This window comes from Scomber scombrus, chromosome 10 (genome assembly GCF_963691925.1).
Source record: "Scomber scombrus chromosome 10, fScoSco1.1, whole genome shotgun sequence".
Classification (NCBI taxonomy): Eukaryota; Metazoa; Chordata; class Actinopteri; order Scombriformes; family Scombridae; genus Scomber; species Scomber scombrus.
The window spans coordinates 9988193-10006085 of record NC_084979.1 but is presented as its reverse complement, the minus strand read 5'-3'; the positions used below and the strand labels follow the sequence as shown (position 1 = coordinate 10006085).

The 17893-nt window shown below is 38.0% G+C and overlaps 1 protein-coding gene across 3 annotated transcripts; it reads right to left on the bottom strand.

The window, feature by feature from the left end:
• Positions 1–256: 256 nt before the first annotated feature.
• On the bottom strand, positions 257–8933 carry borcs6 (BLOC-1 related complex subunit 6). Of its 3 annotated transcripts, none has more exons than XM_062427785.1 (7): positions 8884–8933; positions 6779–7401; positions 6280–6496; positions 5917–6099; positions 3166–3329; positions 2896–2979; positions 257–2424 (listed from the first exon to the last, which is right to left on the bottom strand). In XM_062427785.1, the coding sequence occupies exons 2-7, from the start codon at positions 7388–7390 to the stop codon at positions 2299–2301; spliced, it is 1386 nt and encodes a 461-aa protein (XP_062283769.1). In that variant the 5' UTR covers positions 7391–7401; positions 8884–8933; the 3' UTR covers positions 257–2298. The 3 variants fall into 3 exon arrangements, with proteins under 3 accessions (XP_062283769.1, XP_062283768.1, XP_062283770.1); XM_062427784.1 differs by having other exon boundaries at positions 6779–7404; positions 8884–8904; XM_062427786.1 differs by having other exon boundaries at positions 6313–6496; positions 6779–7404; positions 8884–8901.
• Between the last annotated feature and the right edge of the window lie 8960 nt (positions 8934–17893).

Genomic DNA, 17893 nt, shown 5'->3' with positions numbered 1-17893 from the left:
TTATTTGGAAATGTGAAGCCAAATTTATCTGGAAAGAGCATTTAACCTTTTTCAGCCGTGAAAAAATACGAATCAATTTCAGTTATCACCAAGAGGACCAGGATCATAACAATTACACACCGCTGCGAGATGATACTTTGAAAACACCTTTTAAAACTATGGATTTTATATCCGAATTAAGCATCAATATTGCAGCCACGATAAATATGTGTACTTAATTGCTTGCAGTATTGCTCTTTTTACATTTTTGTCGAAGAAATATCTCAAAATCCACTTCAGTAGTTTGTTTGAATAAATCATAAAATAAGGGTGCGGGACAAATCTGAAGTGTTAGAATCAAGAAACAGATCACAACACCATCAACACTACTCAAGCCTACTAACATATTGCCTGCCGTCAGTAATAGGTACATGTACGAGTAATAGCACAAAATTCTAGAACACGTACTATGATCTACTACAAGGGTACCAACAGTGCAATGACAGTAGTACCACAGTCTCCTCATTAAATTAAATAAAATGCTCCAGTAGAGCAAATGGCTTTAGGTTGGTAAAGTATCAAGTAACACTGTAGTAATTCAGTGTCTGGGGATTTTATTATTCAGTAATTTAATAAATACTCACTTCATCATCAGTTAAATGTTGTACGAGTCCACCTTAGCTCACATCCAAAGGCAGAGTGCATCCAGCGCTGTTTCCCAGATTTAGTTCTCCTCAGTTTAAATGAAGTGTCCAATTTTTGTCATGATGAAGACAGAAAAAACGAGGACATGCTGCACAGCAATTTTAACTGTTCACTGTGTAATTTCTCTGAGAAGCAACTTATTTGAATCGAATTTACAGAATCCCCCCACCCCCCCAACCCCCAGGAGCAAATGTAGTCAATGCAGGATAAAAGTAGAGTTCTGTTCCAAATTACAGCATTCACCATTTCCCAAGAGGAATATTTACATTTATAACCAGGACCTCAAATATATTTGTGTGTGGTTAAAGATCAGCAGCTCTTTGAAGTCCTCGGCTGGCAAAATGCCCACAATTGCTCTTCTAGTAGAGTTTAATGGATTCATAATGTGTTTTGAAACTGAGTCCTTTTAATACAGATATAATTTCTTTGAATAGGCTGAATAGACACAAAACCAACTCAACCCATTTAATGACACTCTGAGCAGTTTGTCTGCTACTTATATGCCTGTAAATTAAACCACTTTAAACGGCTTCAGATATTTTTCCAGCGATGTTCTCAACAACATCTTGGACTGCATTGACACAGAGGAAGCAAGTGAGATTTAAGCCCGATTAAGACATGGCTGATGTTAAAGGAATAAAAGCAGAAAAGTAGACCTGTGAGTCAAAGTTTGCTCGTTTTAAATTGATAGGCAGTCTGAAAGAGTAGAAAAAGTGAAACACCCCAATTTCCTTCAACAAGTACCTTCAAGCAGCATTTGAGCAACATGTTTAAATTCTTAAACACTGTGCTTAAACTATTCAGTGATCAAACAGCAGAAAAATCTGGTTGTACAGGTCAGTTCCCAGTGTGGCAAAATGTATGCATGCTGAGAACGGAATAAATAAACATAAAAAAAGACATACAGACTGACACACGATGCTTCTGTCCCCACGTTTAGCCTGCAGTAAAAGAATCTGATCTTTGTTGCATAAGATTAAAAAATTGACTTTCTGTTCCCTGTCCAAAAGTCACCGCCTTCTGAGCAGTTCATACAGACATCTCCATAAGCGAAGACAGAGACAGAGAGAGAAACATCGCCCACATGTGGCGAGGACAGGTTAGTGCAATCTGAACCAAGCGGGCCGGACGGAAAATACCACATATTACCTGCTTAGTCTGCAAAGTGGGAGAAGAGGTGCATCAATTCACACTTTCAGAGATCTGTGTGCGTCTGTGTGTTCAGGGCACTTCACAGTGTCTCCAAAAAAGGTTAATCTGTGAGATTTTGTTACACGACAACTTCATTAGAGGAAGTGAGATTGTTTTAAAAAAAAAAGAAAGAAAGAAAGAAAAAAGCTCAGTCCCGAGAGCGAATCAAGCGCAATTAATCGGAGATCTCACTACACAAACACGGTCATCTCCAGATGATGAACAAGCAGAGGGACTATGAGTGCCAATCATCCAGCATGCCTAGTCGCAATATTTCCAGGAATCCAGAGGTGCACTTAATCTTCACTGCAGTGTGTGTGTGCTACCTGCAGAGGGGTGGGGTTACTTGCAGACAGCCTCATGGGATGTGCTTGATGTTGGGTCTTTGCAGCTGGGATGTGTGTTCGTACCGCAAAGCTGGGGTTACTTGCAGATCGCCTCCAGAGCATCCAGGGTTCGCTTGATGTCACGGATCTGTGCGGCCAGGGTGTGTATGGGCTGCATGGACCGATCCAACTCCTCGCAACGAGCCATCAGTGTGTACATGCCCTGTGAGACAAAAATACAAAGGCAGGCAATGAAAAAGCTGATAATATGGACCTTGCCCACTGTGGCATTGATGCAAGATTTCTTCTTATAAACTAGCTGAAACAAGGTGTGTGTTCACGTTTCTAAATTAGATAAGAAAGAGATTAAAATAGGAAAGCTAATGTGGGTTGTTGTTCAGAGTCTGTGGCTCTTGTGTTGTGCAGCAGGATGCTATCAGGCACAGTGTGACAGTCTGCTTTGCCTATGACTGAAATCCACATTATTACTTTATTCAAGATTTGATTTGCGGTATCGAATGGACTAAATAATTCTAGTGGGCCCACTTAAACCTGTTCTTTTTATTTTATATGATGCCCTATATTTCCTAGAATAACCACCAACAATACCCAAAGAATGAGAATGAACTTGTTACTGTAGGATTGTATTGTAGGAACACAAACAAACACACAAACAAACCCACACACACTTCACCTTTATACTCATGTCCACAGACTCTCCCAGGCTGTCAACTGAGTCTCTGTAGGTCTGGATGTAGCCCACACTCAGAGCTGTCATCTGGTTGAATGGACAGATGGACAGAGAATAATAAAATATGGGTGAGGAAAACAGTGGGTGTATGTGAGAGGACAGAAGAGAGCAAGGAGAGCTAGCTAGTGTCTTGTTAGACTGTAAGAGGCGGTGTGTGCATACATGCATTTACATCATCAGAACAGTAAAATGATAGACTGATTCAAGACTCACATTCTGGATGGTCCCATTGAGGCTCCGCATCATCATCTCCACACTTTGCGCTACTTCCTGGGTGTGTCTCTCAAGGTCCAATAGGACGGCAGGATCAATGGGTGGGATATCCGCTGGTCTCCGTGACAAACCCCGGCCTCCGTAAATGGGACCTGAACAGTCCGCTGGGAAAAAATACTTCAGAGATTAGACGGATAATATACAATAGTAGGGTTGCAACTAATGGTTATTTTCTTATTAATTATACTTCTGGTCAATCTATTAAGAGTATAATGGTTTACACAAAATATATAGATCATATTTAAATAATTCAAAATGGATAAAAGTGTTTTCATCACATTTGAGAAACTGGAACCAGCTAATGTTTGCATTTTTTCTTGATTAATGAGAAATGATTTATCAGTTGTCAAAAATGTTGATGTTTTCTGTCCAATGACTAATACACAAATGATTTCAGCCCAAACACACACATGTTCAGACAGACCACACAAACAGTCAGAGTGTTGCAAACTGTGCTCTTTATGCCCAAGCTAAGAAATCGTGAGAAGAGGAAAGCAGACAAATTCAAACATGATATATATAACTGAAGAATTATTCCCATTTAAAGCAACTCTTTCTTTAAAAAAAGACAGACGGACTGCACACATTTAAACAAACTATGGCACTTCACCAAAAGAACGCTTGTGCCTGAAGTCATTAAATCTTGGCATGTACAAATCACCGGTGGGCGGTGGACCAAAAAGACAAGTTTCTATCTGTGGAAACGATTCCTGTTAAGCTGCAGCAGGACCTCAGTTATAAATCCGTCCAGTCTAAACAAAGTCTATGAGTCATCCATCCAAATTGAATCAGCAGGTAGAGGGAATGAGCTGCCACAAAAGGCGTATTGACTCTGTTCCTGTGTTTAAATTGAGTGGCCAGTTTAGCTGACACTCTAATCCAGAGGGGTTTATCTCTTGAGTGAACGGCAGCAGTTTGGGAAAAAATTTGGCAAGACAGATGGCTGCTAATGCACACACTGGATGTTGTTTTTTTATGTGTTGATGAGGTCAACCTGCTGAACTTAAAGAAATGATTTAGTTTCTTTAATAGCTGTATTCATGATACATTTAAGAAAGCATCTCTATTTCAGTTTATTTGAGGTCTTTCAGCTGAGTTTCTGCTGTGTCATTCAGGCTAATTCAATCAGCCATGAACGAGTCGGACGACGGAAAGAGCCAAAGTGTGAGTCTTCATCACATTTTAAGCATTCAGCTCAACCAATCTCAACTTCAAAAATGACACAGATTTAGTGAACATACCTGTGACTTTTTTGTTTGAGTTAAGGTTTTCAAACCATTTCCGAAAACCAGCTAATTTTAAAAAATGATGTAGGAAAACAGAAATATATGTAGATTATAATGTAGTATTACTGAAACAGCAGCTCTGTACAAAGTCTTTGCAAAAAAAAGACTTTGGGTTGAGAGCAAAAATGTCACCAGATCACCTGTCAGATAGCTCTCGACAAGGTTTCTGATCAGCATTTATTTGTTTTTTGTTTTGCTTCATCCTTTGACAGATTCTTGAACAGATAAAAGAAACAGTTCAGGAACTTGGATATATCATAAAGATATCATGTACTGTATGTTCATCTCTTGAAATAATTGGTTGTATTATGTTAGCACTGTCATATGCATTATTCCTACTTTATACCTTCTTCTCTTTGCAGTATGCTATTATTAGCAAATAATGATGACAAAACGATGACAACATATAATAAACATGACTTGTACCACACAGTACTTCATGTATACTACTAATTTCAATTCAACAGTGCAATATACATATAATATACATATATATTTTCTTTCACTTTAATCTGTGCAATAACAATATCATCTAAGGTGTATTACCACTTAATATCAATATTACTCTTGTAAAAAATTTAAATAATGTCAGGATTATTTTATTATATATTTTTAGTATTGTTCTTATTGTTTTTTCATACTTATTATTTATTGTTCTTTACTCTTTTTCTTATTGATGCTTTTCTATTTTACTGTCCACTTGCTGCCGTAATAATGCAAATTTCCCAATTGTGAAACTAATATAGAAATATCTTACATCTTTATGTTAACTGTAATCATGTTTTCAGAGCTTCCAAATACTACAATAAAGAAATGAAAGAATCTGACTTGTCTTCACTACAAACATCCACTGTAGTCAAGTTAAAATACAATGTGTTAATATGGCCAACTATATAATCAACATAAGCTTTCAAACTATTCAAACATAAATGAAACCGCAAATAGTAAAGATGGCTTCATATGAAATAAGAAAAATCAGATGAAAAACTATTTTAAGCTTTCTGCAGTATGATGATGCATGCAAGCCTCCATAAGTCCCTCATAAGACAACAGACAAATCAATTATGCTAAACATTTTGCTAAAGATAGTGCACTCCATTTCTTCTTATTTAGAAATGATCAAAACTCTGCATAAATGATGAGTAGCGGCTGCCTGGGCCTGTTAGCCTCTGCAGGGGAAAACTGGCTGTTAATCTGACTGAGAGTCTGACAGCCTGCACTGCAGTTTCATCACCACTGCCCACAAAAAGGATACTAACCTGCTCTTCATGCAGAGGAAAAAATACCACAAATTCAAAGAATGAGGTAAATTTATGTTAAATATTACGTGAAACTTCTACTCACTGTCATTAGTTGCGGTATTTATAAAAGACAATTCACTTGATTTGTTGAACCTCATACTCACAGTCACTGCAGTCCAGACTGGGCTTAGAACTCATCTTGATCTTCTGCTCCAGGTTCTTGGTGATGAAGTTAGTCAGGTCTCCCTCGTGGCTGACCGTCCCCTCTAGCTCCAGAGCAGAGGAGATTGTGGCGCGTCGACCCTCTGACTGGCCTCCTCTGCCCCCTCCCCGGGCCCCTGAACCACCTGTAGAGAACATGCCAACATCAGCTGAATAAGGTTATAAAATACTGCCAGTGATTACTGACAATTTAAAAACGGAAGTCCTCCTTTATGTAGCTACATTTCGTTTTTCTATTACGTTTATATATTAAGTGTGTTTATCGAGTCAGGATAGAAAGGAGAGGAAGAACGAGGCAAACTAACTGAAAACACTAAATCGGTTTGACAGGCGTCTACCTCCAAACGCTTGGCTGATTTCATCCAGGCTCTTGCTGTCCTGCATCCCTCGCACATTGCGGACCCAAACCTGGGCCATGACATGGGGAGGGCAGGGGGCGTCATCTGATGGAAGAAGAGGAGGTGGAGGAGTGGAAGAGGAGGTGCTGGAACCTGGTGCTGAGGAGGAGTAATGTCGTAAAGACTAAAAGGTAGGTTGTTGGGGAAGGGGGTGAATGAAGAATGGAGAAGAAGATGAAAGGAAGAAGAGGGGTTAAATTACTGCTCATTCAATTCTATCAACAAATCATTATGAAACCAGCTGATCAGCTTGGCTCAAACATGATCCAACATGTCTGATTGAGTCTCTCTGTTGACTGTGCGTGCAATCGTGCCGCCTCTTCTGTCTGAACACACAATTATTCCCATTGTGCCTTCTACTCTACACACAGCCTAATGAAGCTAATAATGCCTACAGTCCACCCACCTCCACCTCTTTTCTCCCCTCTGCATGCTGATGCCTCCACTTTTTTTCATTCTTTTCATCCTCCTCCTCATCCTGTTTCTCCTTCTCTCCATCTTCCTCCTCTTCTCGGCTGTCTTCGCCTCCATCTAGAGTCTCCGCTTCTGTCAGCTGCCTGCATGTGGTGGCAGGGCCCCCTCGCTGAGATAGGTCTTTGGAGTGTGCTTGCTGTGCTGAGTCCCATAGCAGAGTTGCATCAGGAGGCTCGACAGTGTTAGAGGCCTCAGGAAAGTCTGTTTCTTTGGAGCCTGATTCAGAGTCTGCTGTGCATGTGGCTGCAGGGAGGGAGGCGTCTGTCACATGAGGGGTGTGTGATGATAAACTAGTTGTTCTCTCATTATTGTCCATATCTGTGTCCAAGCAGCCTTCGCCATCATAAACTCTGTTTTCCCCACCTACATGGTTCTCTGTGTGTCTGAAGGACTCATCCTCTGAAGCCTCCCCAGGACAGGGCACTCTGCCCCCTGCACATTTCACTGAGACTGGAACATGAGGGCCGTTTTCCGAGGAGACGGGTGTCACAACCCCATTAGCTGTTTCTGGCACTTCTGTGCCAATCACAGGGGAGAGACTCATCCCTCCACCTGCTGCTGAAGAAAGAGAGGATGTTACAGGAAACCTATTAGAGGAAGTGACTGTTTCTAAACCCATATTTAATCTGTCATTAAGTCAGACTGTGTCACCATCTACCTACAGGGTTTTAACATATAACACTGTTTACTAGAGAGGGTGGAAAAAGATGATGTCACAAATGTATGTGCATCATGTAAGTATGTGTACAACGTTTCTATCCTACTTGGATCTCAGATCGAATGTTTTAAAACAAACATTATGACCTAATGAGGATCTGTGATGTGCATATAATTGCTGTCCTTCAACCCACAAATATCTGTGCATCAATATGACACTTTTTTCCTGACTTGATCTTGGTTTAGAACATTTTGAGATGGATAATAAATATTATAGACAATATTACATTTTCAACATATTTTAAACTATGTTTTTCAGTGGGTTCAAGTTAGATATAGATCACAAAAATATATTTTGTTTGGATTCATTGCCAACATTCATACTTAGTAGTTTAATAATAAATGGCACAGACGCATTTAGTTTGATACTCAAGTAGTGAGGCTTAATACCAAGCTCTAATTGAGGTACATCTTTACATTGATGCAAAAATCCTGTAAATCCAGTTCTACAATAAAGCAGACCTGCAGCAACAGTCAAATATTACAATCACTACCATATTACAACAGCTTTTTAAGGGAGAACCACTGTGGTATATGGCAAAATGTTTGACAGTTTTTTATTACCATCAAACATTTCATTATTTTATTATTAGTATAATAATCTAACCACAGATAACTAATTTCTCATCAAGCCATCATCAGATAAGAAAACTGTGCTTGTCTCTTGGAGGTGGTGACTGAGATAAAAACTGATAGCAAAGCAGATGTAAAACTCAGTTTCTCTGCCACATATTAAGAGTTGAATGTTTCTTCCTCAGTCTCTACATCTGAAGCTGAGGTCTTCCCCTTGAGGGTGTTAATGTAAATATTGTATCTCAAGCTCAATATGTACTCACAGCTAGACTTTGTTATCTTTAGATGATATTATCTCTTTACTATTAAGCTCATAACATCTGCTGCTGTGTTGTTATTTTCTCTGAACAGTGAAATGACGTAATACTGGGTTAACACTAGCTTCAACACTTGGCTGACTTTGTGTGCGCTAGCTTGCAGTCACAAGACTTTATGCAGAAGTCCGCGAACAAAGACTACGCTGGCTCAAACACACAAACAGGAACAAAGGAAACCAAGAAGAGATAAATAACTGCTTGACAGCGTTGAGGAAGTTGATGGGGTCTTGTTATTAGCCGCCTTGTTGACTGATGTTAGCACAGCAGGCTAACGCTAGCTGTCCAGGCCTCTAACTAACAACGCGTTTTATCCCGTGACACGGTTATTTCATGAAGGATATTAGATGTAAAATGTGTATATATATCTACTGATAGATTCATACTAATTCATACTCGTTACTGAGCTCAATCTGATGAAAGAAACACTCACCAGTGCAGTTTCTGTCCTGAAAGCTGTAAGCAACAACCGAGTCCGACCTGATAATCCTTCCCTGCGAACCCCAACACAAACGTTCCGTCTTGCAAAAACAAAGTCGTGTCAAGACAAATTACTGAAAAGGTTATTTTTTAAACAGTAATGATGCCATATTTTTTTCTGATGACATAACACTATGTAATAGACTATTCAATTCATGTTTAAAAACTCCTTGTTGCACTTTTAAAACATTTTTAAATTAGTGCCTGTTGTGGTATTATGTCTATAACCAACTATTAGCCTGCATACTGCATAAGCTTTTTTTCATTACTTTATTTGTATAAGTCGTACTTGTTTGTATAGTCTATAGTCTGACTAATGTGTCACACATGGAAAACAATAAGTCATCATAATGAAATTAAGAGCATAAAGGAAATAACTTCACTTTCAGTTTGTTGATACAATCAACATGGTAACAAAACAAAGGCTCAAAGTAACACAAATGAATAAATACATGAAATAATTTAACAGAAAAGGCAGGCAATAAAATCAGACTTCTTTCAAAAATATATTGGATTATATTAACTGTATATACACATCTATAAACTGAAAATACTTTCTAAATTAAATCATGAAAACATTAAAGTAGAACTTGGATTTATGAGTGGGAAATTTTCCTAGTAAAATTAATGAATTGACAGTTATGGGGACTTTTTTGTCTCCACTTACCTCATCACTGCCGGTGCTGAATGTATCTCTGTCCTCCCACAGATGGAGACAAACACCATAGGCCCTCAGGCTCTACAATTTAATATGTGCATCTTGGTGGGCAAAGACACAGGATGATCAGGTTTCAGGACCCTGTGGTGGCAGATGGACCTGAAGGGTTCCTTGAGCGGGTGAGGAAAGTAAAAAAGCAACAGAAGAATTTCCTCCAACAAATAATAAAATATTACATGTGTGTGTTAAACTTTGAGATATTCTCTGTCTTTCAGGTTAAATTAAAAACCCAGTTTGACGAAAGGCTGTTTCTTTTGTACAACCCTTACAGCAACCTCATAAGACCCAAGATTGAGCGTGTTGTGGTTTGACTTTGTGTATAATCATGACATGATAGAGCCACTTTGCACTTTGTTGTTTCATCTGAACATCAGAAAACAATTGACTCTCTGCACAGAAAATTATTTGTTTCCATTTTTTAGTCATTGTTTTAGGATGAGTCTTTTAGGATGACCGCGCAAAAAAAAATGTCACTAATACAAAAAGCACATGTTCAAAATTATATTCACACACTTTATCATAATATATTGAAGTTACGAGTAAACCACACTGCAATCCTTCAAACTGCATTAGTAGCCTTAGAATCACTATAACAAGAATTATTTGTCGTTTTTATGGACATTCAAATACAATTATAGCATGGTTCAAGTCATGAAATACTCCATAAACAGACTAGTAAATCACCTCTGATGGCAACATTTCAAACAATTTCCCTCAATGTTTGGTTTTAGGGAGGATAACGATATGAATGATATTGATATAAACATAAGATCCTTTCTTTTGACATTATAATTGTTGGTCTGGTGACTCATAATTGCCATCATTTCCAGTCCTCAAATGGCTCCGTGTGAGTGCAAAACTGATATCAGAGCAAGATTCACACATTTGCATCTGTGTTACTTAGCTGTTAAACTGCTCTTCTTTTGTATCATGACTTAAATTGAGGAAAATGTTTTGGAAATTATTTAAACTAATGGTGAAAGGACCAGAGAGGAAACTAAAATAATGCAAAGCCTGGGTTTAACATGTTAGCCTCTGCAGCGGAAGCCAAGCCAGCGTCTGTGGCTTTTTAAACCCTTGAATGTGGTCAGAAATGACAAACACTGCTGCAAAGAAGGAGAGAGGATTCAAAACCACACTGTCACCACATCTAAAGATTGTGTAAAATCTCTAATCTACCCCAGCCCTCCAGGCCAGCTGCTCCCTCTCACTCGTTGGGGAATCGGCTGTTTTATCCGATTTGTTTCCTCTCCATTTCTCTGCCAAACATCAAAGCCTGAGAAATATACCTAAAGACAATTAGACTTCTGAAATAAGCCAATAGTTTCCACAGTTTCCCAAAAGAAGACTCAATAACCACCATGAACCTTACCAGATTTTCTTTTTCTATCGAAGGAGATTACTGTTAGAGAGAAGCTATTTTAAAATGACAAGCAACTACAAAGATAAAGGCAACATTTAGGAAAATTAGGGATACAAAGCAAATTGAAAGCACGTGTCTTCATACAGATGTGGCTTTATGATCGTAAAAGCTGAAGACTGCATGATGCACACTGGCAATCAAAATGACAATAAGTGCCCTGATTCTATAAATCATATATTGTATCCCAGTTCAGGAGCAGGTCGGCCATATGCTTTTGAGGACTAGAGCTGAATCAACCTCCTCTTTCTCCCCAAATGAGACATTTTATCCTCACAGAAACCAGAAGTGATGCTATATTTGCTTGTCAATTTGTCTAACTTCATAATAATTTTGGCTAAACTTTCTAATGCATATTTGCATGGAACAAGGACTGTGGATTTTGAACCCCTATTGGGGTCACGCTACAAAGGTATCTCTACAGGCTTGTATGGAGAGGAAGAATGATCATAGTCATCAATAACATTCATCATATGTAAGGCATGTGGGCATTGTATAATGAGAGATTTGAAATAAAAAATCCAAACATATTTTTCAATGGTAAAGTCCATGCAATTAACATATTCAGACTGCTAATAGCTCCTGCAACAACGTCCACTTTTTGTCACCTATCTGTCTAGCCATCTACCCAATCTGCCTCTTCAAATGTGGAAATGTGTACCTCATACAGACGTCATAGATGCCATCTGTCACAAAAACATGGTGCAGGCCCAAAATATTCTTCCAACTAAAATACATTAGTTTGAAAGTCATGCTGAGTGTCGTGAAAAAATTGGAAAATTCATGTCCATGTACGTGAATAGATTGAGTATTTCATAAACTGTCTCAAAGTTATTTTTGACTCAACAAGACAAGAATAGACATGACTAGATTAGATTAGACTCAACAAGACTCAACTAAACTTTGGCCCTCACAATCGTAAATGAAGCTTTGAGATCAGTTTTATAAAAATACACTACCATGGGCATTTAAAAAACCAAGACAATCTTCATCATTTATAGTTTAAGATCTTTACAGTCTTGTGCTTACGTCAAGGAGAAAATGATTGGCTTTGGACATTTTTGAAAGATTGTTGTGGCAGGTTTAGAGCTAAATGTATTCATGCAGAATGCTCAACCGGAAGATTTAGTGGTTAGAAGTCAGAAGCAAGGACATCATCAAAGAAAACATCTGTGGGAATATGTGTATGTACAACAGTCATGATGTCCTAAAGTGTCCACTGGAATTAGATTCAGATTTACAAAAAAGAGTCTGAGGCAGTTAGCTGTAAAATTCAATCTTAAGCATGAGCAGGCAGTTTCATCCAGCATGAGAACTTCACTGAAAGGGACACTGTGGTGAAATGCTCAAACCTCTTATTACACCTAAAAGGCACTTTTATGACCAAATTGGTGAAAATTAGACTTTCTGGTCTACTGAGCACTGGGGCGGGGGATCCAAATGGGTAAATGAGTCATTCTGTGGCAAATGTCAAAAGCGTCTCCTCCTGAGTGCTTTTTTCCTACGCTGAAGTGTTCTGTAGCTCTGTGATGGTGTTTGGGGCTGCATGCTGCATGTTTTTCTTTTCTTTTCGAGTCTTTTGGCGAAAAATGCCAATAAGTATAACACCATATTGAGTCACCATATTTACTTGTTTAAGTAATAATCTTTGAGTGTAATTCTCCAGAATGACAATACCTTCAACCCCAGAGCACAGCTAAATGAAGATCAGTTTGATGATTAAAAAAAAGGCCATCCCAATCATCAAATCTTCACCCTGCTGAGACTTCATGGGAGATCAGAGATCCTGAAGTGAGACCAGAGTTGATGTTTACTCCACAACAATAAATGATGAACCGTCTTGTAAAGGCAATATTTGTATTTCCTTCATTTTGATGAGTCGACTGGAGGTAATAACTCAGGATGTCTGGTGAAGTGAATCTCACACATCTGAAGACAGCGGTTGAAATTACAGCCGTGGGTTGCTGCAAAATCACCACTGACAACTCCAGGCTCTTCAGGGTTTCATTCAAATTCCATTGCAATTTGCGGTTTGAATCACTCCCTCATCATCTTCATGAGGTGGAAGATTGGTGTTGAAATTTCAATCTAGCTTTCATTTGCATTGTTCGCACCCACATTCATACCCAAACTCACCACAACATTCCTCAGACTGTTACCCACATTGTATATGACCCCTCAAAGACTAGCAATAAGGTTGATAGAATTTATTTAGCTTGGAGAATATTTCTGCCCAGTTTGACCTTTATCATCTGTTGTAAAACTGTCAGAGATGAAAAAAAGTTTACCCAAACCAAAATTCTGCATGTCTCCCCAATTGGTAGTTTATTGTGGGGCTCCATGATAACATCACATTTGTCAAGCAATTTTGATGCGACATGCTTCACCTAGATAAACAATGTTTAGCCCTGCTACTGGCTGTACTTGTACACAGTTGCGCGTTGAGCGAAATACTAAGTAAATATGCTGATGTTTAACATGTTGAATGTTTACCATGTTCGCCATATTAGCTTAGCATGTTTGCAGGATGTGCAACATATCAAAACCTCTCGACTTTGTGCTACATTCAAAATCTCTCAATGAACGTCAGTACAAATCAAGAATTTGCAATATGTACAAGCTTGCCTTACATAGAACTACTGCCTGTAGACTGAAAATCACTGTTGTAATCTTTGGACCCATTTGTGAACAAACTATTTTAACAACTGTAACCTTTGTGGTGAAAGAACATCAGCCAGTGCAAAAGTGTGGCTAAATGATGTGATTTTAATAGTTTTTGGACAACAACAGAGCTCTACAGCACAGAGGAATAAGATATATCAGGCTTTGGTTACACACACAATACTTGCAACTTATTCATTGTTGGTTTGGCTCAGAACATGAGATTTGCTGACAATGAGAACAATTTAAAATCGTCAGCCAAATCCTTTGAGGCGAACAACTGAACTGTGCACTTAAATTATTTGGATATCTGTGTTATCATTACTTAACGCTAAGCACAGACATTTTGAAAACCCAAACTTAAATTGCAATATCTATCTATCTATCTATCTATCTATCTATCTATCTATCTATCTATCTATCTATCTATCTATCTATCTATCTATCTATCTATCTATCTATCTATCTATCTATCTATCTATCTATCTATATATATATATATATATATATATAAATGAACAGGAGGATTTTTTCATTTTTTTCTGTACATACAAGAACATGAAAATGTCTGTCTGTGGTGAGTATGTGAATGTTAATGTTCAGAACAAGTTTCCACTATTCTAAAACTTCCATGGTATTTCATATATTTTGCATGGCCTCCATGGGTAAATTCTGACCAATCAAAAAAGACTATATTTATTGGAATGAGGTCTAGTTTGCAGAGCTGGGTTGTATTCATGGACCATACTACAGTGTAATAGGAAAGTCTATACATCATAATTATAATTATGGAATCCCATCTTTACTTTTTCGGGCAGGAGAGCCTTGTAGGAAAACCTAGAAGGGAATGTTTCATTCCTAACAAAATACACCACTGCAAGCACTTATTTACTTTTCATGTATAGTTTTCTGTTTTGCTGTGATATCCTGTCCAATCATTCCCTCAAGGAGATTTTTGTCCACAATTATGCTTACAAAGTGCATCTCAGAGGTAAAAAAAAAAAAAACCCAAAAAACTGTTGCTAGTTTGACCAGAGCCTGTCACTGAAATATTGCAGCATACATTCATTCATAACAATATAAACAAAGAGCAGAATTATAAATGCAGACCCTCTCATTACCTCAAGGATTTGGAAACAGTGACGTGTGTAAAGGGAAGGTTGTTGGGTATCTGGCACGATTGGAACGTATCTTTCAACCATCAGATTGCTCAGCAGAACATACCATTTGTTTAGCATTTAATGAGAAAGTACTGTATGTGGTCACTTTGGCAGAGACACATGGTGGTTTGTATGGTATGTAATTGTTTTGGAGTGAAAAAGTTGATGGACAGTGTGCACGAAGAATGATGTGGCTGGAATGGAAAGAATCCCTGTAATACAACTGTGCACTGATGTATGTCCAAACCTGGTTGTGTGCATTTGTGTGTGTAGAAATACAAACGTTGAATATATACAGTAAGATGGTCTACTTTGCTGAAAACCTATCTCCAATCTTCATGTTGATTTAGACAATAAATGACAAACAAACAAAAAAAACAAAAAAACAGTTGCAGGCTCTGACTAAGAGCTGGGAGAGGGTTTATAGTATTTGAGTTAATTAAATATTCACTCAATTATAATAGCCTCTTAATCCCTAGGCCTTTGCTTTTTGCTACTCGCTCAGTCAGGAGCTTGGTGTTTGACTTGTGTTTAGTTTAGCTAGAAATGGTTATGCTAGCTTACTGGTTGAGCACACACACACACACACACACACACACACACACACACACACACACACACCAGCCCAGCCCAGCTGCCAATTCTTGGCATTGTACATTCCTGCAAACCATGGAAACGACCTTACGTTTCAATGCATTTAATATGTATCATAAAAGTGACGTAGTTCAGATGACATCTATATGGGCTCTTTCATGTTAGGAGGAGGCGGGTTGGGTGGTTGGCTAGAATGTTACAAAAAAAAAAAAAAGTTACAACATTGCAGAAAGTTGCAATTGCCATGCTCGCTTCTCCTTTCAATGGACAAAACCAGGTATTTGAATCCAAACCATGATCTTTTCCTGACCCCTATAACTATATTTCTTTTGAATAAAGCTTAAAATACAATAATTGAAATGTAGAGATTCAACAAATCCATGTTTTGAAGAAACATACAATGCCAGCGTTTTATTCTGCCGACTGGGTTACACACAAACACACACACACACACACGCCCGCACACATGCAATCAAACAAACACACAAAACATGCTTTTCCTGTTTTCTGCAATTTTCTTTTGTTCTATTTATTTATTTATTTCACAAATTGTATTTGTTTTCACCTCATTGTTGAATAAAGTAAACTGAATTGAATTGGCATCTTGTATCCAGCAGTAGAACGTTTGAAATAAGCAGAACTTGTTTTTTTTATGAAGGAGGAAGGAGGAGTAGATATCATTTTAAGGATTTTTAGCAAGGTAATTATGCATTTTTTCTTATTAGACACAAATGATTATTGAAAACAAACTATCTTTTAAAAACATGTCTGAAGGGGATCTTTAAGTGAATCCAGAGTGTTTAAAGGTTCATACAAGCTCAAAAGTAGATGAATTGTCTTAACCAATGAAGGAGCATGTAGTACTTCAACTTAACAAAAGAGTAAAAATACAGTATGGATTTCATTGGACACTAGCTTTATTTTAGTGAATGTGTCTCTATAGATGTGTGTTTATATGCAGTGCAGTTCAGTATCTGCATATATTCCTTACTGGCAAAATAAACCACAAAATACAAACATACTCATTTGAAAGCAGACCTTTATACATATTTACAAAAAGAAAAATGTCTCCATACACGAAAGGAGATCACTTGAAGACAGTTTCATTCCGTCTGCAAAGAAGTCGTTCTGGAAAAATCACAAGAGCATTGGCACTGAGATGTAAATATAGCATAACAGAGTGAAACACACGAGGCCGTTGTAATGAATAAGGAGCAGCTCTGCACCATGTCTTTGAGGGAAACACTAAATGTTTAAAATGGTCCACCATAAAAATGTCTTGTAGGAGTTCTGCCTCCTACTTGTGTGGTGTTTGGATCTGACACAAATATACACACATTACACAGTTGCACACAAGCTGGACTACAAACAAATTGAATATTTTCATAGACCATTTTTTAGGTTGTTGGATCATAATTCCATGAGAGCAGACACAAAATAAAGACTCTTAAACTGGCACTATACTCCAAAAGTCCCCGAAGTTGGCGTCCTTTCACAGGCAAAATGGAGTTTAGAGACTTACAAGAGGCGTCACTTTCAACTTTGTTTGCCTTAAGTTTTGCAGCCTGCATTTTAAACCCTGAAAACTGGTGAACAATGTCACACTGGTTTGGTTTGATTGGTGTTGGGCCATATAGAGAAACAAAGTCTTGCTACATCTCCTTGCTAGCCTCTCAGCTTCGCAACAGCTTAATGCAAAGGCTAGAAGGTTTCTTTCATCAGCTTTTCTGAAAACGTATATCCCTGTTGTATGTCCATTTTTAAAGGAATGGTTCCACATACTAGCTGCACTTCCTGTTTGCACTGGATGCTAGGAGTAGCTCCAGACATGAGTCTCTTAATCTATGAATGTCCAACTATTTTAGGCTAGTTTTGTATCTACCACTGTGGTTGCTACTGCACCCTCATCCTTTTGAGAAGAATATAACAGCAATAACAATAGCATTACACAGCTCTCATGAGACCATGTCATGAGCTGTTTGAATGCTAGTAAAGTAGCTGTCATTTTAGCTTATTTAATGCATGTTCATGTTTTATTACACTAATGGGTAGATATTTGTATAAAATTATAGACAGAAAACACCAGTATCATGCTATGTAGATTTTCTAAGTGTGTCCTTTCATGAGACTTCAACAGTATGTCCGTTTCTATATCATAAGTAGATGGATGCTAATAAAAGGAAACTAATCTTTGCTTTACTTTGATTAAAATGTTGGTGTTCAAATTTTAAATTCAATGTCAAATATGAGCTGAAAACTCCAGGAACATGTTTCAGCTTTTGAGAAAGACAGGAAGCTTTTCTAAATATGAACTTCACAGGCTTTATCTGTGAACACCATTAACACACCTGTAGTCACACTGTTTAGATGTATTTACCCTGAGTGTCGTATTTGACAGCAGTTTGAGAAC

Coding starts and splice junctions, on each gene's coding strand:
- borcs6 (XM_062427785.1), bottom strand. CDS start 7,390: ATGAGTCTCTCCCCTGTGATTGGCACAGAAGTGCCAGAAACAGCTAAT. Junction 6,497..6,778: donor AGGGGAGAAAAGAGGTGGAG/GTGGGTGGACTG, acceptor CCTACCTTTTAG/TCTTTACGACATTACTCCTC. Junction 3,330..5,916: donor CAGTCTGGACTGCAGTGACT/GTGAGTATGAGG, acceptor ATTTTTTCCCAG/CGGACTGTTCAGGTCCCATT.